Source organism: Grammomys surdaster, unplaced genomic scaffold, assembly GCF_004785775.1.
Source record: "Grammomys surdaster isolate TR1022 unplaced genomic scaffold, NIH_TR_1.0 146, whole genome shotgun sequence".
NCBI lineage: Eukaryota > Metazoa > Chordata > Mammalia > Rodentia > Muridae > Grammomys > Grammomys surdaster.
In genome coordinates this window covers 8,630,258-8,656,438 of record NW_021604604.1, presented here as the reverse complement: position 1 = coordinate 8,656,438, position 26,181 = coordinate 8,630,258, and the positions used below count along the sequence as shown (strand labels likewise).

Here is a 26,181-nt window from a genome sequence, read left to right as displayed (position 1 = left end):
AGTGTGAGAAGTCAGTTACAGTCAGTCACAGTTACTTCTGTGGGTCAAATGCCTCGCTCTCGGGTTCTACTGATTTATATTTAGTTGTGAAATTAGTAAAGTTTATACTTACTCAAATTTGTGTTATTTGTCTTCAATAAGCATGAGGATATTTGGTCCACTCCCTATTCTAACTCCAGCCATTAACAGCCCTTTGCTATACCCCACAGTCAACAATGTAATCACTATGAAATATAATAATGTTCCATTATGACTATTAAGGTATTGTTTTGACATAGATTTCATCTAGGAAGGATCAGATATTCCCACCTAATGCTGGTATTTTTGTGAGGATGTTTATTTGTTTTAGGATTCTAAAATTATAGGAAGTTTGTATATTTTGATTATGTTTCTATGGTTACCAGTGAACACACTCCACTAACATATCTCTAAGATTAGACAAAATTTGTGGCTGTTATTTAAAGCTTTTATTTATTTGGTTTTGCCTCAACTCTGCCCATTTACTGGGCAAATTCTTTTCTGTGCCAAAAGTCTTTATGCATTCAGACCCCTGGATACAGCTCATGAATTAAATGTCAGCTTGGGTAGCAACTGCTCTATTTTACTTGAAGTTAATTACATGATCTCTGAAAGTTTATCAGTGCCTGAACAACTTCCATCTCCACACATTGCCAAGATTTGAAACCAGTAGCAACAATATTCTTAAAATAAGACTTAAAGGGGCAGGGGGACTGAACCATGTTTGTTTTAGGAAACTAAGGAGTAAACGAGCAGAATATATATCAGGGGCTTAATTATCCAAATTATTTAATTAGTCAATTAGTTAACTAAAAGAATAAAAGAAATCCTCCTCCTTTTCATCCAAGAGCACAATAGAAGACACATTTTATTCTTTTGATGCAATCTAGCCTAAAAAGCATCAGCAAATCATTCTTTTAGTCACTGGGAGTCAGGAACCAGACATCAGCTACTGAGAACAAATCATGAGACTCTGTTCATGCATAAATACATGTTTGTATTCTCTGTAGATGGAAGAAGTACTTTATTTGAAGAGAAGCTATTTTATTTCCTACTATTAGCCATTCATGTGGTTAAGCAAAGACAGAACAAACTCAGGAACGGTTTTGTGTGCCTGTTTCACTGAAGTGGCCATGTAGGACAACATTCTGTCAAAAAATCAATCTCAAATCTCTGTTTTATGTTCAGAGGGTAATTTTAGACAAATTTCAGGAGAAAATGTCAATTTTTGTTTTATTTTTAAAACACATATTTTAAAATGCATGCACATATGTATATGTCTGCTTGTCTGTATGTGTATTACATGATGCAGTACTCACAGAGTTATAAAAAGGGCATTTAAGCCCCCATGTGAGTGGTGGGAATCAAACCCAGGCCCTCTGAAAAAGCAACGAGTGCTTTTAGCCACAGAGCCCTCTCTACAGCCTCCAACAGTTGTTTTTTAAATAACTACTCTTTTTTTTTACCATGTGCCTAATTAGTCGGTTTTAGCTTTAATGTTTTTGAACCTTCAAGTAGGTGGCTTATGATGAATAATGACAAAAATGTACTTATGTGAATTACACAAGACAAGAAAAGTCCAAAGGACAGCAGCACAGTTACTCACTGATGGTTCTGTAGGAAATCTTGAACCCAAAGTCTGTGGTGTATGCATCAGAATAGAAGTTGAGCAACACTGGGCCGTCTACAGTAAGTGGGCGCAAGGCTTCAGAACCACATATGGTCACAATAGGTGTAGAAGAGAGGTTATGACCTTTGATGATATGCAAGCCATCATGATCACAGGTTCCGGTGATAGCTGATCGATCTATACAGAGTACACAACAACTAGCATTAGAGCAGAAATGCAGACAAAATACTATTCTGTAACTGATACAGAAATTACAAACAAAATTAGGAAATGTTTTTCTATATGTAACTTCAGCTCTGCATGAAATGGGCAGACAAGAGAAAACAGACAGAATTCCATAACAGGTAAACTCAGAATTCCCTTCCTACATGGAAACATTCTGTTTACCCAGGAATTATCAACCAGAGGTAACTTGTCTCCCAGGGGATATGTGATGTGATATCTGAAGATAATTTTTGATGTCACATTGGAGAACATGATAGAGGCCAGAGAAGCTGTTAAACAGGCTTGAATACACACAGGACCATTCCAAAACACTGAGACCTCCTGTCACAAAACACACACACACACACACACACACATGTGCGCACGCACACACACACATATACACAAACAAACTCTAAAACCATTCAGCCCACAATGTCAACATTGCTGCTCTTAAAGAAACCTTTGCACATCACATGGATACAGATAAGAGTGACCCTGAGTAGAAGATGAGGAATCCCTTGATATTTACTGACAACCATTTCCAATGTTCATGCATAACATCAATTTCAGGGCTTTAGTGATTGTAACTTTACATTAATATTGTCTTCTATCTTAAAGAAAAGGTGTATTCTATCTCCCCTTCTGCAAGACAACATAAAGCAGCTTCCAGTGGAATTAAGAAGATGTTTGCTACTGTTATGCACTTGTTTTTGTAGGTGTTCAACTCTCAGAACATCATAGAAACACAATCATTATAACCTGATGTTTATTAACATAAAGCAACATCATATATAAGTAGGCAGTCCTCTAAAAATTTTTACTAATGTACTCATGAAGTTCTAATGGGAAAGTGACCATTTTATGTTCATTCAGAGCCCTTGAAACTAAACATTTAAGCATTCTTGAAATTAAACATGTTGTAAATGATCCATTATTGTACATAAATATTTGAAGTTTCTTATTTGTTAGAACAAACGTGTAGAATTTGAGTTACTAAAACAGGAGTATTTTCCAGGCTCTTTGGCAAAGTATTCTCAGCTGACACTCCCACAGCACTTTAAAGATTTGATAGTCTTTTCAGTTCTACATTCTGATCATCCTATAGAGAGATCTGTGCCCATTGGCAATCAACCCCTTTCTCTCTGTACTGTGGTCTTAGCCCCATGAGACTACTTTCCCTGTGTGTGATTTTATTTTTATTCTAGACTATTCTCACAAATCAAATCGCAGGATATACAATGTTTTGTGTTTGATATATTTTATTTAATCAGCCACATTGGCTATAGAAACTTCTTTAGTTAGCAAAAATGCATAAGATTGTTAAACTGAAAGTCACACAATGCAGGGAAACATTACCAATGCTCGATTTGATTCTTGGTCTCACATTAGGTCAATGTGCCTGCTGTTTATTTATCCTTTCAGACTTGAAGATACAGAAATATATTGGTGTAATTACAGATTAATTGAAGTTTATAAATTGATGATTTGTGAGAAAGTATAACTATGACCATGAATAGGTAAAAACACCCACTGACTTGAAGGGATTTCTGTTCTTGTCTTCACTAGACATCTAGTGTGTATTAGCAGCCACAGCCTGCCCGACACTAACAACCTTACTGGACAATCAGCCCTGATTTGGAGTTGAGAAATTAGCAGAGCAGTATGTATGCTTAGAAACGTTGACACTGGGGAATCTGAACATGGGGGATGATGCTCACAGAACACATATGAAAGGATTTCCCATGATGCTATTTCCTGAAAGCAGAGCAGATTCTAATCTCATCTACCCACTTCTTCATTCAGTATGGATTGGGTGCCCATTCTGACTTGTAGGATGACTTCTCTCATTGGCTAGTTTACAGAGATTGTAGGTATGCGCGTCAAGTACAAATGCAAATGAATACATTAATAGCTATGTACCTGACCCGATGGCACAGGCCTGGAATCCCAGCTACTTGGGAGTCTGAGGTATTTTGCAAGTTTGAGGTCAACTAAGTCAATAGAGCAAGTTCATGGCCAACTTGAGTAGTTTATCCACACTCTATCTCAAAACAAAAAGTGAAATTGGCTTGGGGACATAGCTAAGTGGCAGATCACTTGCCAGTCTTGGTGTACATCTCTCAGTCCAATCCGCTTTGTGTGAAAAATAAGATGCTCTGTTAAAATGTAACAGGATCCAGATGCATTTTCTTTAAGCAATTTTATGTGGTGCTCATGTCTTTAAAGTTATTAATTTTCAGTTCTGCATGGAATATATAAAATGATACTGATGTTCTTTAAAAACCAGAAGGGAGCCAGGTCTATGACCTCAGTTTCTCTGCAGACTGAAGCAGGAGTTATAAGCATGCTTGATTTACATCAAAAGTCAAGACCAACTTGAGCACATTAATGAGACCCTGTTTCACAATAAAAGTAATGGGTGTGGCTATAGATGGTTTTAGAGTGCTTGCTGCCCATGCATTGGGGCCCCAAGTTCAGTCTTCAGTATGGAGATGGAAGGATGTAATTTTATTTCCAATTCCATTACATTTCAGAAGATGTTTATTATTATGTTCAAGTAGAGATTTTAGACCACTCTGCCTACATCTCTCTAATAGCTTGATTATTTGTAATTTGCTTGAGATAAACTGAATCCTTGGATATTATCAAAAAACAAGAGTTGAGTAATGGTGGATACACATGTATGTAAATTGATTCAGCCATTATGGAAAACGGAGCCATCATAAAAGTTAAAAATAGAAATATTCTATTATCCAGCAACTCTACTCCTGGGCATACACCCCAAGGAAATGAGGTCAGTGTCGTGAAGACCAATCTATTCCTCCAGGTTTGTTGTATGATTATCCATAATAGTCGAGACATGAAATCAACTCGAATGTCCTTTGCCTGATGAATCAAGAGAATGAGACAGACAGACAGACAGATGAAAGAACACAATGGAACGCTGTACTGTCCTTACAAAGAAGGACATACTGTAGTTGGTGACAACATGGACAGATTTCAAATCATTATGCTAAATGAAAGAAACCATACACAGGAAAACAATGCCCACATTCTCATTTCTCTGTGAAATTTAACACAGCTGAACTTGTAGAGCAAAACACTGGTTACTAAATGCAAGGATGGGGAGATAGCTATCAAAGATAACAGTACTTAACCTTATTGTGCAAAAAGAATAACTTCAGAAAATCTTCTGTATAGCATGGGGATTATATTAATAAGGATGCATTATCACTTTAATATTACTAAGAGAATAGATTCTACATATTCTCACAATCAAGACATTGTAAGTTTGTTAGTAGATATTTTAACTAGCTTCACATAGCCATAATGTATCCCTTTACCAAAACCTTTACATGTAGATTAAAGGTTTATATGTAGGTTAAAGTTTAATCATAAACTGTAGATATATGATTTTATCACTTAACATTAATTAATTTTTGGAAAAGAATGAATATACCTTCCAAATGAAAGGACACAAAAGTCAGGATGACCATAGACTGAGGATTAACATCTATGAAGTAGGTACAGTTCATGTTGTTGTCATAGTGCTTTGGGAAGTTTGGAGAGATGATGTCATCTGTGGAGCTATTGAATGTACGTCCACATCCTACAGAAGAATAAAAAACCATCATCAGGATATTTATTATCATCTGTAGCGCCAATTTCATAAAAATGATATGACTTCCATTTCATGAAGTCTATAGAGGTACTAGAGACTTCAAATGGAAGAAGAACACCAAGAAAAAGGAGTCTTTGATTCATAAGTCAACATGTGTGCAAAATAAAAACATTTTAGAATATCATGAGGATGCAAAGTAGTAGATATTTTGCCACACAATACACTTCAAATCTCATAATATTTTTAAGAAGAAAATTATCAAAGATTAAATATAGTTCATGTAAAGAAACAACAGATGACACCCTCGAAACTAATTTCACATTTCAGTTTTCCCTGCCTTTGCCTTATCAATATGTAGGCATAGAGAGCAATGAGCCAGTGAGTCTGCATCTCACTGACTATTGAAGGAAGGATATTCCTTCAGAAAGTGGGTGGCTTTCCAGTGTTTCTTCCAGGGATCCATATTAAACAAATCTAGATGTGGCTCTCCAGCTGCTCTTCCCCCCTTCTTCCTCAACAGTTTAGATTCCATTGTTACTTACGGCTAATGAAGGATGCAGAGAAGCCCTGGGCTGGTATCTCCTCAGATTGGAAGACAGCAGTGAAAATGTTTCCTGATGTGACAATGGGACTTGGAGCCACATCCCCACAGCTCGTGGCTAACAGGGTATCGTTGGTCTCCAATCTTCCTTCCCAGACCTGTTGGAATCAAAATCATGACTTAGTACTAACAGTTTTTACCCGTCAATATTTTACCATGTTTAGGCTTGAAAATAACTGCATTTAGAGTCTAAATCTTAGGTTAGAACAAAGAAGTAGGCTTCAGGCATGAAAATGACTTTTGGCTAGGACAAGATAGTAGGCTCAGATATTTTGCTCATCCTGATAAGCCCTTAGAAACAGTGATCATGGGATTTTGTATATTGCCTTGCTTATTCTTTGACTTTTTGTGTTTATTGTCTTGCTTGTTCCTTGACTATTAGCATCTATTTTATTACTAGACCCTCAACCTAGAACTGACCTTGATACATGCATGTAATTAAAATGGTATAAAAGGGGATAGGATAGGGGGTTATAGAAAGGGGAAATGGAAAAAGGGGATGACATCTGTATTGTAAATAAATAAAATATCCCAACCCCCAAAAACAATAACAACAACAACTTGTTTCTAACTGATGCACACATTTCTGCTCAGTTCTTGGTTCCCACCTCTTTGCTTGTACTCCAAAGGTTCCTCCCCACACCGTTCTATCTAGTTGGAATACATTCCCTTAAACAATCTTTAATGGGAAGTATCTTATGGATATTTTCTATTAGCTTCCTTTTGTATGGGAATTTTTAAATTATCCCTTGTACATTAAGCATCATTTTTGAGATGCTAAATTTGTTGCTGACAATTCTTTTATTTCAGAACTTCATTATTTTTTTGACTGTCTGTCAGTTGAATTGTTTTCTTTCTTTCTAAAACTATAGTGATGGGACTGTTGGGTATTCTGTTATTGTTCATGGGCCCCTAAGGCTCTGTTTGTGTTTAATTGCAATTTAAAGTCAATTTTCTCTTTATTGTTCGAAGCAGTAACTTCTGTTATTTCCTCAAACTTACTGATTCTGCCCTCTGTCATTTCTACTTAACTATTGAGATTAAACAGTTATTCCTGTTGTACTTTTTAGTTCTATAATTTGCTTTTAGTTTCTCATTGTAACACCATTTCTTTGTTAAGAATTTTTATTTGTCATGACAAGGCTTTAAAGAGGACTCTTCAGTGATTCTTGAGAAGGTTTGGTGAAGCTTATTACCATCCTTGTCATGTGTGTCCAACATCTATGTCATCCCAGGGTTGACATAACTTGATTAGTTTTCCTCACTCAAAGTGTAATAGTCTTTGTTTGTCTATGAGGATTGGTTCCTCCTTCTTGTGACCTAAGCTTATTATCTTTTGTGTTAGTAGGCTGTGAGTCCTATTTCCTTGTTTTATTTCAGAGCAGTGTCACATGTATTATGTTCAGTGCATAATCTTGCTCATACTCCTGGGCTCTGTTTCTAATGGTGATTTCATTTTCTGAAGATATGTGGTATGCTTTTCTTCACCTTTGTTTTTAGGAAACTTCTGACATGTTACTCATATTTTCTTCCTTTTATTTTTTGAGACAGTGTCTCATGTGGATCAGGCTGTTCTCAAGCTTCTTATGTAGCCAAAAATGAGTTGGACACCAGGGAGTCCTCCTGCCTCTAACTCTTTAATGCTAGAATTACACATGTGTAAAGTCAGGCCTAGTCTAGTTAATGCTTCCTACCTAGGTCTACGAAGATCCCTTCACATGTTTTTACCTCTGTGTACTTCTCCATCAAAGAGGAAGGGTTGAGTAGGGTTTCCCTACTAGTACCCTAGTAGGAAATCAGAAAAACATCACTGATTTTTAAAAAAAAGAAGGGGTTTTGGACCTTTGACCATTCCGTCCATCTTTCCTACTGTATTTACTTAGAAAATTGTCCTTGACTCAAAGACACCAAGGACCTGCCCAGTCCAGGGAGTTTGCTATCCCTAAGTTCCTTTATTCATGACTTCCATCAATATGGAAGTATCCTTTGGCAGAAACAAGAGTTTCATAACACAGTTATTATAATCTTGCCAATAAAATGTCTCACACTCAGTAAAATAGAGTATTTCTTCTATTACTTATTTTTTTGGCAATATTACCAATTGATCTCAATTTGGGCTGGTCCTGGGCTTGTATGACACTGTCAGAGAGACTTCTTTTATTCTATCCAGTGGAAGAATGGTTTCAAGTTGATTTCCCAGATTAACTTTTTCCATTTAGAAACTAACATGATGTCACTGAAGCTTGGACAGTTTGCTTTGGCTCGTCTTATAAAAAGAAAGCTCTCTTATTTCATGAGAAAACACAATTAAGGGGAGTGTATATTAAACCCATTTTATTATGTGCATATTTTGTAAGTATTAGACTTTCATTTAAATATGAAGAATAGATCAATGTGATATAAAATAATTTGGGAGATGATATAAAATAATAGTATTGATTTTTAAAAGGGCATTTCTATTCATTAGGCAATTTTTATATTCCAAAGTACTGGGTAGTATTTATATGATTATGTCATATTACTTCTAATGTTTAAAACAACTCTACTGAAGTAGGGATCATTCTCTTCATTTTATAGTTGAAGCCAAACTATTAAATTGAATCTTAAAAATACATGTGGGTGGTAAGTATGAAAGAGATGAATATATTCCCTACTAATGGGACTTGGGTCTACAGGTCTTTCCACTAAAAGGCATAGTCTCCCCATGATACCATATGCAAGAAGCAAAGTAACACAGCTAAAGTAAACTTACAATACAGTTATGGCCATGTAAATAGAAAGTGCCAATCAGTGGTGTGTGGGCAGAGAAGCTGCTTTGGAGGATAGCTGCCTGTCTACCTTCCTGTTTGCCATCATTTTTAAAAGTGAGTCTATCATGGTTGTTTTAGCATATGGACTCTTAATGTCCAGAATAAAGGTTGTCATTGGCTACTCCAATCTCCTGTAATTTTCATGGCATATATTACATTTTCCTTATGATGAAACCTTATACTATTTGTACTTTCTTTTCAGAAAGGAAGACAAATATAGGAACAGAAAGAGAAAGGATAAGGAGGGAGGGAAGGAAAGAAGAAGTAAGAAATAAAAGAGGAAAGGACAACTATCCCTCAATGCTCATGACAATTTAAGAAGGTTAGAGAAAAATGTCCTTAATTTAGTCACTCTGCCCTGATTGGCAGATTGAAGACTACAGGACAGTGTGTACTTGGGGGTTCAAATCTTACTTTCTAACAGCTGAGGTTTCTTTGTTTTACATCTAAACAATTCCAGCAGCAAAACTGTACCCTCTTCTCTTTGAGAAATGACTTTGAGTCCTCTGTAGCCAAAATGTTTCCATTCATAAAACCAGTTAAACAAAGATGTGCACCAACCTTCACGAAGCTATTTCGACACTGGCTGTCACTGCTGGGGATTCGGAAATTGCTGTCAAAGCTAATCTCCCAGTGTTTACTTTCATGAGTGATGGCTGTCCAGGAGCATCTGCTGTTTTCTGGGAATGTCTGAGGCCAATGAGGAGATTTGATTGTACCATTATCTGAGTGGAGTATTCCACCACAACCTGGAAATTTTCCATAGAGACAAAAAACATCAATCTTTAAAATAAAATATCAACTTTTGATATTTTACCCAAAACAAAGATAGCTAGAGAACATTTCTATATGTAAGATCATAACTCATCTTTTCTTATATCTGACTCATCTTTGGGGCATAGAATAAGCAGGAATCCATTATGTGAAGGGTTTTAAATGGATGACTCTGTACTTGTACACCCACACTTAACCCATCTGAAGTCACTTGATCTGAACCTTTCAGATCATAGCAGATACCCTGTTCCTATTCTGTCTCTAAGCAATCAATCATATCTACTTTCTTAAGACTGTATAGTAGTCTTAAGTGAGTTGGCCAGACCCTACTCACTCTGCATTTTCCTACTGCTAACACAAGAGGGTACACTTATATGAGCCTTTGAAATTTTAGTTTACCACAGTGAACTCAAGAAAATATTTTTTTTTTTAAACTGGAGAAGGTCCTCCTACTAAGTAGTCTTGCTCATTCATATTGAAATTGATTTATGGCTCTGAATAAATCATAGGAATATAAAGAAAGAAAAATCTAGGATTATTTTCATAAGCTTAAAACACATACTTAAGAGATGACAAAGAAAAGTGTGAATTCAGAACAGAGTGAAGTTAAATTAAGGGACATTGCATGAATCTTTTGCTCTGGAGCCAGTGGTTCTTCTGCAACTCTCTGGTGAATTCAGGAAAAGCTAATGGTTTAATGAGGAGTTGGACTCATTCTATGGAGATCTTCATGTTAGCCAGCTCTGCTAATAAAGTCCTGAGACAGTTAGGATTTACTAAAATCATGAATAACTATCCAATAACCTACAGTTTCTGAGACCTTTCACAAGGTTCATATTTCATAAGAACAATGCTACTTTTAAAAATCACATCCCTTGTCTTCTTTTGATTCAGAATCAATAGCAGCTTTTGTTTTTATTCTAAAACACAAATTACATCTGTTTGCCTTTATCCTCAAACTATACCTCAATAACACACAGTCTGGGTTTATGTATTGTCTCCAGGGACAATACATAAACCCAGACTGTTCATAATGTAGATTCTATCTTAGCTCTTTGAAAATTCTTCCTCTTAGCTGAGAGTGAGACTATTTGTCTCTTATCATTATCTCCTGGACAATATGATATGTAGCAACTATATACATCACACACACATACACACACACACATATATGTGTATATATATATATATATATATATATATATTTAATTATAAATAATCTAGAGATACAAGTACCACATCATCTTGTACAAGAAACTTCAGAACTTGTAGACATGAGTACTGAGTGAAGTCCAGGAACCCAATTGACTATACTTTAAACTATTTAAGAAAAAATGTATTACTGAAAAATAAATTCTAAGTATAAAGAAGATATATTTATATATATTTTTTTACCTAAAGTGTTTGTGTTCCATGTTGCATAAAATCCACGACTTTGTCCTTGATTATTTGTGTTAAAAGTCACTACAAGCTGGTTGGAACCAGACTGTACTGGCCCAGGAACTGACCATCCACAGTATCGTCCTATGATGGGTGATCCAGGGGAGTCACCATTCCTGACAGTGACCGCGTCTGAAGTGCAAGTTGGGTGATCCTCAAGACTAAAGTCTCTGAATGTGAGCTGTAGAAGAGAAAGACACGATGAGTCACCCTGAGCTATAAAGGAGCCACTCCACCTCCAGGCAAACGGGCTTTCTACAAATGATGTCATTTCATTGTAAGTCACATGGATTTCTATTTCTGGTTCTTTCATTCCCTCATCTCCACTCTGTTTTCCTTATTAAAAGTTCTCTTGTGAATTTGGAAAGAGTTTAGTTTTGTCCAAGAAATGGAGTCATTTGGGGGAACCCCAACAATCTGTTAGACTAAAATGACCCATTCACATACACTCACATACATATACACACTCATACACACATGTACACGCATGCACATACCCACTCACACACACATACACTCACATACTCACACTCTTATGCACTCTTCCACTCACACACACTCATAAACACACATACACTCACATTCCTATGCACTTATGCCCACTCACATACACTCTCACAACACACTCATTCACATACACACACACACACACACACACATACACACACATCCCACATCATTTCCCTGATTCAGTCTTGCCAACATTTAACCCAGCTGTAAGAACTCACAGTGATAGTGTGTCCTTCTGGGGCTTCCAGCAGCCATGAACATTGGCTCCATCTGCTGTAGAAGTTTGGATAGTTAGGACTTGAGATCACTCCACTCTCACCTGTCTGTATTCCACCACAATCTGAAATTAGATTTATAAGACTAAATAAGAGAGAAGAAAAAACTCACAGAGCCAACATGATAATTATTATCATCAAACTTTCTGGTAAAAAATACATATGGTCAAGCAATCAATCAAGAATACAAATCTGAAGAAGAGCAAAGTTAGATAGAACAAGAACAAATGAACTGAGTCCCAAATAGTGTACATTAAACAGATTTCCATAGTAAAGACAGCCTCAACTTAACAGAATATAGCAGATTGTCTTTACTGTAAATGGAGAGTAATTATCTATAATATATAGCTAAGAATGTGCTATAGAAAGTTTAAATAACATTCTTTTTTTTTTAAGAACATTAGGCCATCAGAATATAGGTACTCTGAAGAAATGATCTGCCCCACAATCAAATATATCATCATTTCATAACAATTGCTTGGGTTTCAAAGAGTAGATTATTGTAGCAGGTTGAAAAGATGGTACAGGTCTACAACATCATATGATCTGCTGTTCGATATAAGCAACATTGTTTCTTTGCCTGACTCTTCTTTCAATAGGATGAAAAACAACAGATAGATGAAAGGTTTGCACACGCAGATTATGTTTAAATTTATTCCCTCCTTCAACCATGAATTTTGTTATAACACAAAGAACAATATACAAAACTATAGCAAAACATGTTGATCACAGTCAAACTCAACACAGAGAAAAGTGGGTTTCTAAGAATCTGTAAACAAGAAGTGCACTCAAATACAGAGGAGCAGTGCCAAACAGAAAGTGTGGCAGACCGAGAGGGTTAAGACCAAGACATGGGGGCTAGAGAGATGGCTCAGCTGTTAAGAACACTGACTACTCTTCCGGAGGTCCTGAGTTCAATTCCAGCAACCACATGGTGGCTGACAACCATCTGTAATGGGATTTGATGCCCTCTTCTGGTGTGCCTGAAGACAACTACAGTAAATTCATATACATTAAATAAGAAAATAAATACATAGATAAAAGAAGACCAAGACATGAGCTCAGGATAGGAACTAAGGTTTTGGAGACAAGGCAGGTACAGGAAGTATAACTTTAGATTTTCACACAAGGGAACATTTTCACAAACTGAAAGAATTACCATGTTAGTGAAAGAAGCCAGAAAAAAGTCCTCTGGGATCTAAGACAACCAGTTGTTTTACCCACCTGGGATTGAATTTCTACATACAAACTCTGAACATCACACATGTATATCCAACACAAATTATAAGTAATATTAGCAATCTGAATAAAACATAAACTGAGACCATGTAGAATTTATTTTCAACTTCAAGAATGGCTTATGACAGAAAAATATGTTAATGTAAGTTGACCAAACTTGGGAACTAACCCAAACCATATAAAACACAATGAAAAGATTGCAGCTTGAAGAAGACACAATTGTCTGCACAGAGAAACAAATGAGAATAAAAGTATCAAAACCATAAGAATATAGTAGAGTCTCTGGAATAAAGGAAAATATATAAAAACCATAAAATTCTTTTCTTGGTATCAGTAACAACTGGTTAAAATTTTAACTTGGAAAATTTCATTGAAATTAGCAATGAAACCATTATATACTAAGACATAAATCTATATAGCTATATGTGTTATGTTTTAGGGCTTACCTGTAAAGGAGTACTCCACATTGAATCCAGTATATTCTACACGGTCATTGCTGACGAAGTGTATCCACACCCGAGGATAGGGGATGACCAAGGGCATTCTTGGTGCTGACAGGCTGCAAAACTTCTCTATCAGGGGCCCATCAGCATCACCTGAGCAAAATAGTATACCAGGTAACATGGTTACAGGGTTTGGACAAATATCTTCAACTAATAGGACCAAATAATAAAAATAAGAAAAAGCACTCCTTGATGTATTTCAATCCTGGTATAGTAGCAGACAATAAAACAAAATCGTCTATAATCATTGTCAATTGGACTGGGCAGAGTTCTTAGACATGCTGTTTAGTAGAGACACCTTTACTATTGGTGCCAATTTGTTCCAGCTTGTGTCTTTTTACGTACTTCACAAATCTAAACTGAGGTGCAGCCGACTTAATACTCCCTTCAGCTGTGTGCTTTGTAAAGGAGGAAGAAATGGAATGCCAATAGTGATAATAAGTATGCTCTTAGGATAAAGGTGATAATTGTCTAAGCTTCTTAAGCGTATTCACTGCATTTGATCATCTAAAATGAACAGAACATTTGGCACATGGGCTAAGATCTGCCAGGGTTGAGTTGAATAGGTTTCATGATGATTGCTTCTCACAGAAATATGATTAATATTTGCAGAGATCCTGGAGAGTGCCCATTTATCTGCTCCCAATTTATCCTGTCAGATCAACACCCCTGACCTAATAAATCAATGGAAGAGAGTATTTCTACTGTCTGTCTATAAATCAGGAAGAATAAAGAGAAAATTGAATTTAACAGACTGAAATTGAGTATACAGCCATTCTCCTTATTTCCATGACTGGTCTGGCAACAGGCAGAGATAGTAAAATACTTATCAGTATTTCATGGAGAGTATTCCCTAATGCCCATGTCCACTTTCAGACTCATTTGCCTCAGAGAGCTGGGATGACTCTCTTGCAAAAATCCCTGATCTATTACCACAGATCATATCAAAGCCCTTCATAAAAACTTTTTCTTCTATGTTCTCAAAAAAGACCATTGGTAACTGGACAGGTCTTTTCAATTTTGGCATTGGTGCAGGGCTGCTATGAAGACTGAACGGAAATGATCTTTAAAACTTTAGAGGTGAAACACATTCTTTAACCCATTTGATTTCTTTAACTTGCTACTTAGCCTGACAACACTACAATATTATAACCACTACATGTGATATTAAAATATTACTTTCTGTATAGACACAAATAGTTCTAACTTGCTACTTAATAGCATTGATATAGTAATATTAAGATTGTTTTTCTCCTCTGTATTTTATCCTAGTTTCTACCATCCAAAAGTTTATGGGAGGCCTTTGAAGAATAACTCTTCTAAAATAAAAGATGTTAATAATAACAAAATGGCAAAATTCTTAGAAGCTTGGTTCATCAGATATGCCTTGATCCCTTTGTATCATGAAAAGAGATGAATGATATCTTTGAGGGTAATTCCCCAAATAGCTCCGTATGCTTCTCTTCATTGGTATTCTGTAGAAGATTTTTAAACTTCAAAGCCCTGAAAAGAATTAACAACTTTCTGTGAATCCTGCAAGTTCTGGAAACTACTGGCAGTCTGACCACACTGAGATTAGTCTTGTAGGATCAGTGGAGCACACTGATAGGACATAGACTCTCCAGAACCAAACTCAGGTGAACCGCCCATACAGGAAACCTGAGATAGAGGCTTCCCTTGCTAAGGACCTGCTTCATTCACAGTTCATAGGTCATGCTTCCCATGTGGGAACACAGGATTTCAGCATTGTATTGACAAAGCTCTTTTGTATCTTCTGTACAGAGATGGTAGCCATTTGACTCCTGCCAATGTGTCCAGGAATAAGAATATGCAGATAAATGAGAAAGCATGTTATTTCATTGAACCCACCTACTCGAAACTCAAGGACATCAAATGTACAGTCTTGATGACTTTCAAGGGATAATCCTAGAAAATGGATACTTATGGATGAATTTTCCCGATTTGGATTACTGAGAGTCCATTCACAGTCTAGGTTTCTTGCATAATCACGGATTCCATTATAGCCAGGAGAAGAAAAGTTTCTGCCAGAGACACTTGGAAGAGGTCCACCACATACTAGAGCAACAAAAGGCAGAAATAGAGTAATAAGTTCCATGTCACAACAGACAACTCCAACAATCAAGGCACAGTGAGTAAAATAATAAACATTGTATTGATTAGCTTTTCTAGGTGTAGTCAGGTGTTGTAGACAAAGAACATGAAAACTATAGGAGAAATGCCTTGGGGTTTCTGTGGAAAAAATACACAAGACAAAGTTCCTTTATTCCCCTTCTATGATGATGAAGATTGCTGTGATATGACTGTGCCTCAGTTTCTCCAAGATTGAGCAAATTATTCACTTAATACTTAATTTATAAAAACATACAAGCCACTGGTAGGTCCAAGTGGCTTTTGATGAACAATTTTCCATTTGATCCAATATTTTTGCATCAAATAGATACTATAACATTGAAGTGTTGGCAAATCTACTCTCTTAAATATGGTAATGAGTGCCTCTTATACCAATAAAATCAATTTTAAAAATTTAAAGATTTATTTCCTTTCATTCTTCCTGAAATACAAATCCCTTGGAGAATTATAGCCCCAAAAGGAAGAGGATACTTTAAATCCTGGCCACATGTTGCTTAATTTGGAGATAATCTATATTAAATGCAACCTCTTTATTATTTTCACTAAAAATACACATATAAGTAGATGAACAAAAATAATAACATGTATTCAGTTGTATGTGAAATTAATTAATCTTTGATAGTAAGTTACCTAGGAGGTAAATGTTTTCTTCAACACAAAATAATGAATCAAACACTGTAGGTTCAGATTCAATCCTAGCAGTATCTTTATGCAGAATTGTGCTAGAAAGTAATCTCATAAAATTTTGTTGTAAAAAATTTCAAAATGCATGTTTTTTCCCTGAAACTACAATGGTTGCTCCTCCTCCCAGATCCTGTATCCCTTACCCCAACCAGATGTTTTATTTGTTCTAGATGTTGTTCTTGTGTTGAGGACTCCTGGTATACTTTGATCACTACAGAGAAAACAGAAGGCTTGGCTGTTTGGGGCAATGTTGTGTAGATACTAAATGAGTCTGACCAAAAAGAGGTGAGCTTTCAGCATCTTCCATTACCTGCATCTTCACTGGAGGTGTAGGAAGCAGTGAATCCTCCAAACGGCCGGGAGCCATCAGTGAAAAATACCACTTTCATCGTGTTTCCTGAAGACTTGAACTCGTTGGTCACATTCACACGGCTGCACAGTTTCTGTAGGCTGGGGGAGTTGCTTCTAATGCCATTGAATACCTGTTAGAAAAATAGTTTGACTGGTAGCTATGCTGCCCACCTTACTGTATATCCCTCAGGGGATGAGCATTCTCAGCCCAGACTCACATCCTTCTAAAGAAACCATAGTCACCAATACAGACATCTATCCCAGGACCACAACACAGGGACATCCCAAGCAAATTTTTTAGCCTTGGGGTCAATGTTGAGAAAATGAAAGATTTGGTATGTTCTCTTCCTATGTGTGACAGGTAAGAGGCTGCTGCACACTTTGTAAGTAGAGACTCTGCTCTATATGGGAGGCAAACATGCCCTTCTTCATACTTCACAGAGTTCACTGACTTGGGGATTTTCTTAGTTGTGTCTTTGAAGCTTTAACATATGAAAGTAAATGTTAATCTTAGGCTATCCCAAGTGTATATAGTCACTCATCTACTATAAATGCCTTGGAAAGTACTTTTAAATGGCTTTCCATTGTTGCTTTTAATTAGTTGTGCTTGTGCATATCTCGGTGTGGCCAGTATGGATGTGTACACATCAGTACAGGAGCTTGTGGAGGCCAGGAGGCAGGAGGCATTGGGTTTGCCTGGATCTGGGGCAACAGGTAGTGGTGTCTGTCAAAAGTGTGCACTGAGAGCTTAGCTCCTTCTTCTGCAAGAGTGGTGCACGTTCTTAACCACTGAGCCAGTTCTCCAGTGCTCCTTGGAAAGTAACTTAAGAAATAAATCTATCTTTGTGTAACTACAATGGCTCTTTCTCAATTATTTATGGATTTAAAGCATCTACATTCTTACTCATTTGACTAAACTTTTTATATTTGAGATTATAATAGAATTATAACAGTTTTCTTCCCCTTCTGCACTCCAAACCCTCCCTTAGAGCCCTGCACACTCTTTTTCATCTTCATGGTGTCTTTTTTTACTAGCTATTATTGCATGCATATATGTATGTGCACAGATATTCCTAAATATCACTTATTGAGTCCATATAATGTTACTTGTATATATGTTTTCAAGACATTGGTTGGCACCGAACTGATGTGCTCTTACTCATTTGGCTTTTAAAAGCTGTGTTATTACTGGTATCAAAATATGAGTAATGCCTTGAGTTATGACTGGTGAAGAGTGACTGCACAATGTTTTATGAACGCTTTTCAGAATGCATAAACAATTCTAAGAAATAAATAAATAGCAACTCCCTTGATGATTGATATTCCTATTTTTGAAAAGGATTTGAATGGCTCGGGATTAGAAATAACAGTACTAAAAGCTTGGTTGAAGTAAGACATGCTGTACTCCCAGGGATGCAACCATTTTCATTTACAGTAATTAATGACTCAACTCAGCTCTTTGGTGGTTTCTGGTTTAAAATGCCTTCTAGCTACAGGAGCAGAAGAGATGCTTCCATCACTCCTTGTTCAGATACAAAGCCAGACACTGCTAATTACCAACTGGGATTATTTTATCTGATTATTTCCATGCCTCTCCCTCTCTGGCATGTAATATGACTCCATTTTTCAAATGCAGACAGTACAGTACAAAGATTTATAGTCTGTTGAAAGTCCAAGAACTAGGAATACTTGAATTTGGATCCAAATTTCCCACAACGCACAGCAACAGAAGACAGTACATATTTCATGCTACTATGAACAGGAAAGGGTAATGTGTTCTCAGGATCAAAAGAATTTATAACCAACTACAAGGCTGATAGGACTTATTGTAGGCAATGACCAGGGGTCTTCACTACCTCTTTCTGCATCTGACGGTGGCGTAGAATTGTAATGACTAGACCATGTGCAGTCACCTAGTTAGTATACGGACTTCTTTCTGCATTTAGAAGCAACCATGTCTTATCCTCTAATGTCTTTTATAGTCAGAAACTACATGCCTCAGAAGACATAAGGCAGAAGCAGACACGACAGTCAAGATTTAAAAATTGCTATGAGGAGGAACAAACTTGTACATTCATCTCATGACCCCAACACTGTGTGGTCAGCCTTTCCTCCATCTGAATCATCAGATTGGTTGCTGGGTTTGGAGGAATTTCAAAGGCAGTCCAGCTGGGTGGGGGGTTCAACAAGTTACTACAGGATGCTTAGAGCTCACCCATGCTGCCTGTAGATCTTGGGTTTTCTTTCCCTCTATTCAGACAAGCATTCAACTACACAGAGGGTGGGCAAAAGGCAGTTCATATACTTGTTTGGAGGACAGAGGAGGAAAGTAAACATCAATGCATAAAAATGATTTAAAGAAATGGAATTTAAACATCCTCCTACAGAAATGAATTCCCAAAATGATTCCTTGATGGAGTTTCATCCTCCCCATGAGGAAATATCTAAAGTCATGGTATTTGCAGATCACTCAATGGAAGTTAAGGTCTTCTTAGTTACTTCCACAAAGCCCAGTTACCAGGCTCAGGTATGTACATAGAGCTCCTAATCAGCTTTTTGACACTTTCTTAAACATGAATGAAGAACAACCAGGGATCTGGGGAAATGTCTAATATGAAATTCAGAGACCAATGTAACTAGAGATAGAAACTAAAAGAAGCAATGTGAAATTTCAAGTCATGATTCTATAATAGTTTAATATGTGCATTCAAATAGTTATGATAAAGCAGAAATCATATAGGTCCTCAAAGGTTGTCACACATATTTGTGTACTTAGAGGGTTACTAGAGCATGTGCCTCAGTGAAAACAGGAAATTGACTAAGAAAGGAAATGTATAGCATCATGGAGCCAGCTGGCCAGTTCAGAATAGAATGGAGGGACTCCAAACACAATGGTGCAGGGAAATCCCGGAACAATATCTCCCAGCTGGCTTGCTGCAGATGGACAAGGATTCACAGAAGAATAATGGTAACAAAAATAGGCATGTATGCCTTTGGTGGAAGATGTGAAGAAAAATTAGTGACTAACATCCATAAAATGTAAAAATAGTACAGCTGTGGTTGTTATTTGAAAAAGCAAAAGGAAATGTGGGCACAGCATACTACCTGGCTTATCCTAAATGTAGTTTCCATAATCATGGAAGTGTAACAATCATGGAAAATGTGACATGTGTGTTTTGTAGGGATGCTGACAGAACATGTTAATTATGAATTCCCTTTGTGCACTTCTCATGGGAGGAAGCTAATTCCTCAGTTTCAATAGTAGGACATGACTAGATGAAACCAAAAAACCAACTAAAGAGGTGCAAAATAGGAAATATTAGCTATAAACAATGGTATAAATGCTACAAGAAGTAATTGGAATCCCAGAGAGTAGATGCATTAGGAAGGAGGAGGAAAAGAGAAAACCAGCGTTCTCTGGCTCTCAAATGTAAGAAAAACATGCTGGTTCCATACTGAGTATCTGGGGGATACATTTCAGTACTTCAGATACTAGACCTGAAACAATCTGAAAGCTAAATGAGATCATGCTGAGGTACTAGAAAGTGATGAGGGGATGTCATGAGATGTCAAAATAAATTGCAAACGTTATTTTGAAATTTACAATTGAGCAGCAGTGTACTGGCTGGTTTTGTGTGTCAACTTGACAAAAGCTGGAGTTATCACAGAGAAAGCCTCAGTTGAGGAAATGCCTCCATGAGATCCAGCTGTAAGGCATTTTCTCAATTAGTGATCAAGTGGGGAGGGCCCATTGTGGACCTTGGGTTCTATAAGAAAGCAAGCTGAGCAAGCCAGGGGAAGCAAGCCAGTAAGTAACATCCCTCCATGGCCGTGTGCATCAGCTCCTGCTTCCTGACCTGCTTGAGTTCAGTCCTGACTTCTTTTGGTGATGATCAGCAGTGTGGAAGTGTAAGCTGAATAAACCCTTTCCTCTCCAAATTGTTTTTTGGTCATGATGTTTGTGAAAAAGTAGAAGGTCTGACTAAGACAAGCAGACAACTAAACTGAAAACAAAAATTGTTTTTTTAAAGGTAATCATGTTATTTTCCCCATTCATTCATCAAATATCTCTAAGAATATTGACATTGGGGACTCACCAAAGGAAACCTAGTTCTGGCCCTTGGGAAGTTGGTGTGAAGTACTGTGAAATGACAACACAGAAAGGAACAGGTAAAGGTGGGGCTTGCTTCATTTAGTGTCTTGTAATGAGGTGGTGGGGGTCAGCCACTAGAGTGGAGATCTAAGGGAAGTGAAAAGATAACCAGGCAGCCATCTTGGAAGGAACAGTCTAGATAGAGGCCATAATCATCAGTTAAGGCCTGATGTTGGAGCTCTGAGCATAAACAAGGGACAGAAGTGGGACTAGGATGGCTGGGTCATAACAGCAAAGAGGAGGTAGGGGTGGGATGGGGATACATACGGTAGAGGAATAAAAGAGGAAGGACCAGCAGGTACTGGTGGGCTGGGTGGGCCTTTGGTAGGATTTGGCATTCATATGAATGAGATGAGAAATCACTGAAAGATTTTTTCCAAGGAAACTTAATATGACTTACCTTAAAGATGCCAGGCCAGGTTCCTATCACTGAGATACATTCCTAGCCTCAGTATGATCCTGTTTAAAATGGAAACCATTATCCTGACTGCTGTGCTGAGAAGACAGGAAGACAAGGGTAGAAACAGAGATCTTCTGGGATTAATGGGACAATCTCAGTTAAGGATGGCAACGGCTGTGGGCGGATAAGACATCAGGTGCTGGGGTTTTTTCCAAGGCACAAACAATGGCTCTCATGTATAGATGGAGTTATAGAGTATAAAAACTAGAACTCCAAAATAAACCAAGACCGTTTCCTTGGGAAATTAAAAATATTATTTACTTAGGTAAAACTGAAGAGGCCATACATGGTTGTGTAGGCTTTTAATCCCAGAATTTAAGAGGCAGAAGAAAGTGGATCTCTGAGTTTGAGGTTAGTATGGTATATAGAATGAGTTCCAAGACAGCCAGGGTTACACAGAGAAAGCTTGTTTAGCTTGGGTTGTTTGTGAGATTCCTAACAGTGGGAGTGGAGCTGTCTCTGACTCTTTGGCTTGTTCTTAGGATCCCTTTCCTCCTCCTGAGTGGCCTAATTCAGCCTTGCTATGAGGGTCTTTCCCTAGACTTATTGCATTTTGATATGCCATATCATGGTAGGCCTACTCTGATGCAGGAAAATGTAAAAGCAGTGGCTACTGGGGATTGGGGGTGGGTTGGCAAGGTGTAGAAGAGAGAGGAGAGTCAGGATATACTGTATAAAAGAAGAATAATTTAAAAAAAATTTAAAGACTGAAAAACGGAGCAAGATGGGTGGAGAAACATACTAACAATCTTATTTGATAGTCTCTTAGTCTGTGCAAAGCTATATTGATAAGTACATATATGTATATATACAAATATGTATGGGTGTACGTATCACTTCCCAGTCAATAACATATTCACTATTTATACTTATGGGCCTCATTTGCTTTCTTCTGCATAGGGAAGCTAGGAATGCTGAGGTTATGCCTCTTACATTTTAAAGTGGTAACATGGTAGGCCTACAGTCCTGGCTTCCTACACAACGCCTTTCAATACCTCTGGCAGACAGTGAGAGTCTGGAGAATCATTCATCTGCTTAAACTCGATGGTGCTTGTACTGAGACTGGTAAAGATTACCTGTGTGCTTCACTGTTATCTGCGTATCCTGTCACATTTAATGATGGTTTGCTCTGAAAACTTACTTAACTGATATATAGCCTGTGTGCATGCAATTATTGATGACAGTCTCTGAAAGAAGTTTATGGTGATTTAATTCTGTCTAAAACACTCAGAATTTGTGTGAAATTCAGTTGCATGGGTGATAATAGTTTGACTGAGTTTTCATACTACCATGTTTATATGAATATATTCCATACTCAAAGGAACACAGAGCCCAGCCTCCAGGGAACACTTACAATGAGGTGCTCAGTGTTGCAGGATTGCTGGGTACTCAGCCTCAAATTGGTAAAAGTCAGGATGATCCGCCTTCCCTCTTGTACTGTGATTGTCCATTCGCAGATCCGGGCATGAGGATTTGGGTTTGGGTAGTTGGGAGAAGTAAAGGTGCCAGTAGGGCCATGTAAATCCCCACCACACACTGAAAGACAGAAAGAAAAACATTTAATCAAAATATCTTTTTGCATAAGGGATGTTTGTAAAATTAGTTTTTAATGATCCATCTAGAAAAAGTTATTGGTCATAATTTTTGTCTCCACATGTATGAGAGTACTCATCTGTATTTGTTTCTTGACTTCTTGTATTTATATCTGTATTCAACTTTTGTCTCTAATAATATTTAACATTTTATTCCATGGAAAACAGTCCACTGGCAGCATTTAAATAATTATCATAGCCCAGAATATATAAAAGACAAATAAATATAGCAAGCTTAGGAAAACTAAAGTCATTACTATGTTTTTTAGACAAGATCTTTATTTCACCCAGGTTAGTCAGAGGATTTAGGAATGTGAGTTCTTGATGGCTCTAGGGCATTATAATGGACTACTTTTCTCAAGATGGGCCTTGCAGGGAAGTTTCTCTGCATCTCTCATGATATAAGTTACTTCCTTTTGGGCATTTATTTGAGTGGGAACTTCTCATTAGTTGGTTTACTAGCATTGCCTTTCAACTTGTTGTAAGAGTTAGGAAGAGAGCATCACGTTTTCTTTTTCAAATCACTGGCATGTCAGCACCTAGCATAGTGTATATCCTCTGAAGGAGATCAGTGCCATTTCTAACAAGTTGTTGAACTCACCTTCTCTGCTGGACTTAAACTGCAGCCTAAATCCCGAGTCAGTGATAGAGCCATCTGTGACAAATCTGACTGATGCAACATTGCTATAAGTGTCAATACTGCTAGGAATGGAGTTTCCACAATATCTCCCCAGCAAGTTTCCTGTAAGAGTCAAATAATTAGTCATGTATATGCCTAGTGATTTATTTCTGTTAATCTTTACTTAAGTTGTTTTGCATTGACAAATAAAATCAAATTTATGAGGCCATCTTTTGTCTTCAAAGAAATGACAACCACTGCTGAGAAAATCATAAACAAACGTCAATATATTCAAATGCATGTAGATGTATAAAGACGGGCAGATTGAGGAAGACTTGATCACATGGGTAAAGAAATGATCCAAGTGCTTCTTCTACTGTAACATGAGATCCACTGCCCTTCCCTCTCTTTATGTTTCAGGAGGCTCTTCCAATAACCACTTATGGCACTGAGAGGCCTCCATAAGAAGAGGATACCTTCTCAATCCAAAGCTCTTTCAATGTGCTCTCCAAGATTGCCATAAAATGACTACTGGGATACTGAGAATCCAATGTGATCTGTTTGAATCACAGAAGAAAACTACTGGTCTTTTTCAGAGCCCATGAATCTATATTTCAAAGACTTCCGACAAACTATTGAAGTAAAGATGTTTCAGAGGCTGAATAAATTAAGAAGTAAACATCCCCCCCAAAGCAGTATTTCACTGACCAGAAGTATGGTTTTCCCAGATCTCCACAAAGTCTTTAGCACAACCAGGGGAGCTCTGAAGGTTAAAATCTTCAAAACGGATAGTGAGATAGTGTCCTGGGAGGCCTCGGATATGCCACTGACAAAACACATTGTTTTCATACGGGAGGGTCGGGTAACTAATGCTCTCAATGACGCCACTGTTCCCTGAGACTGTTCCTCCACACGAGGCTACAAAACACACACATACAAATGATATTTTATTATGAATTACTTTTCTGATTAACCCAGGATAATTTAAAACTTTTAGGAGGCAAGTGAATATTGACAGAAGTTGAATGATGTAAAAATGTTTGATTAAGATTTTCCTAATTATTTAGAAATCTATTATGGATGGAAAGATATCATAAGCCTACCTAGTAATGAGAAATAGAAGATGACTGTGGAATGTCATATTCTGTAATGCCTTGTTCATTCTCTTGAGACAGAATGTATGATCTATTGCTTGTATGTAAATTTCATCCAGGAAGCAACTGGTAGAATGGTAAGGCTTGGTACTCTCTGATGATGATTCAGGCACTGTCCACACTCCTCTAGAAGGGGCACAGCTGTTGGCTGGCAAGAGCGTATATCTATCTACCACTCTAGATTAACTATTAAGTACACACTGCATTGCAATTACTAGTCTATTAGGGCTTGAAGATACTATTCAATTATTGTTTATCATATGGATATGATAGCTAGATTATCCTATATATAATTCACTCGGAGTGAATCTTCAATATTGTGTGTTTACAGCTCATTTAAAAAAAATAAAGAAATCAAATTCCAGGGGAATAATATGCTTTTCACTGAGTGACTGGCTTGGCATTGGACACTCAGAAGGAAAAGGTCCAACCATACTATGGGATATTCATTGTTCCAAGTCATTATACAAGTGCAGTTGTTGGATTACCAAAGAATTTTGTCATTTGTCAGTATATTATACTTACTTCATGGTAAGAGAATGAAACAAAATTTGATACAGCTGAAAATATTTTAATACACAAATTAGGAAAATATACAATTCTAAAGTTTTAATGAAAATTTCATTTTCATATAATATAAAATAACTTGAAATTGGTAGTGACATTGTGAGTTAATACATGGTATTCTTCTTCCTAATCTTAAAAGTAGGCAGAAGGAAGGTATGTGTGAAACTTGTAGTGCTCCCCTGTACCACTTCTTTCCTACTTAAAAATAAAATATTACCTATAGAATACTTGGCCTTGAATCCCACGTAGCTGGAACCACTATCAGTATGAAATTTCAAGTACATTAGCTCTCTTGAGGATACCCAGCTACGAGGCAAAGTGTGCCCACACAATTTGGAAACCACCGGTGCATTTGAGTCGGCTCCATCACGCAATTCAAGATAGCTCCCAGAACAGCTAGCAGAGAGAAATTATCAGACTTTTAAAAACTGGTTTATTTGACTTAATTTGTTAATGAAAGAATTCATTCTTTAAGGACATTACTCAATTATTATTTCTGAATGATAGGAGAACATGAATGAGTCTCTTTAAGCTTCAGGATGCTTTTAAATGTCATAAGTTTTTCTAATGACAATACAACTTTCCATGAATAACTGAAGCAGACAGCTTTTACCCTAGAAGATAGTTCCTTCCATGTTCTGTGTTTGTTTTTGAAACATAAAAGTCATTTCAGATGAACTATGGATTTAGCTAAAGTAGAATTTGTCATACATGATAATTGAATATGCTTCATAGGAGAAAGATCAACCTCTCTTAGAAATTCCATGACTATGGCTATATAGGGGCACAGCTGCACTCTCTTTGCCCATAAAAGAAGACAA

General features: G+C 37.1%; 1 protein-coding gene across 2 annotated transcripts in view; it reads right to left on the bottom strand.

Annotated features, from left to right (window-relative positions):
- The window catches only part of Cubn (cubilin), a 206,258-nt gene that overhangs the window by 31,267 nt on the left and 148,810 nt on the right, over positions 1-26,181 (bottom strand). For both annotated transcript variants that reach the window (XM_028764871.1, XM_028764872.1), the window contains exons 45-57: positions 25,578-25,756; positions 24,348-24,557; positions 23,622-23,762; positions 22,783-22,964; positions 16,775-16,946; positions 15,499-15,705; positions 13,573-13,722; positions 11,831-11,952; positions 11,058-11,283; positions 9,450-9,637; positions 6,020-6,176; positions 5,316-5,465; positions 1,625-1,825 (exon numbers count right to left, since the gene is read on the bottom strand). In XM_028764871.1, the coding sequence (XP_028620704.1) occupies positions 1,625-1,825; positions 5,316-5,465; positions 6,020-6,176; positions 9,450-9,637; positions 11,058-11,283; positions 11,831-11,952; positions 13,573-13,722; positions 15,499-15,705; positions 16,775-16,946; positions 22,783-22,964; positions 23,622-23,762; positions 24,348-24,557; positions 25,578-25,756 (2,285 nt within the window). The remainder of the gene's footprint in view (positions 1-1,624; positions 1,826-5,315; positions 5,466-6,019; positions 6,177-9,449; positions 9,638-11,057; positions 11,284-11,830; positions 11,953-13,572; positions 13,723-15,498; positions 15,706-16,774; positions 16,947-22,782; positions 22,965-23,621; positions 23,763-24,347; positions 24,558-25,577; positions 25,757-26,181) is intronic.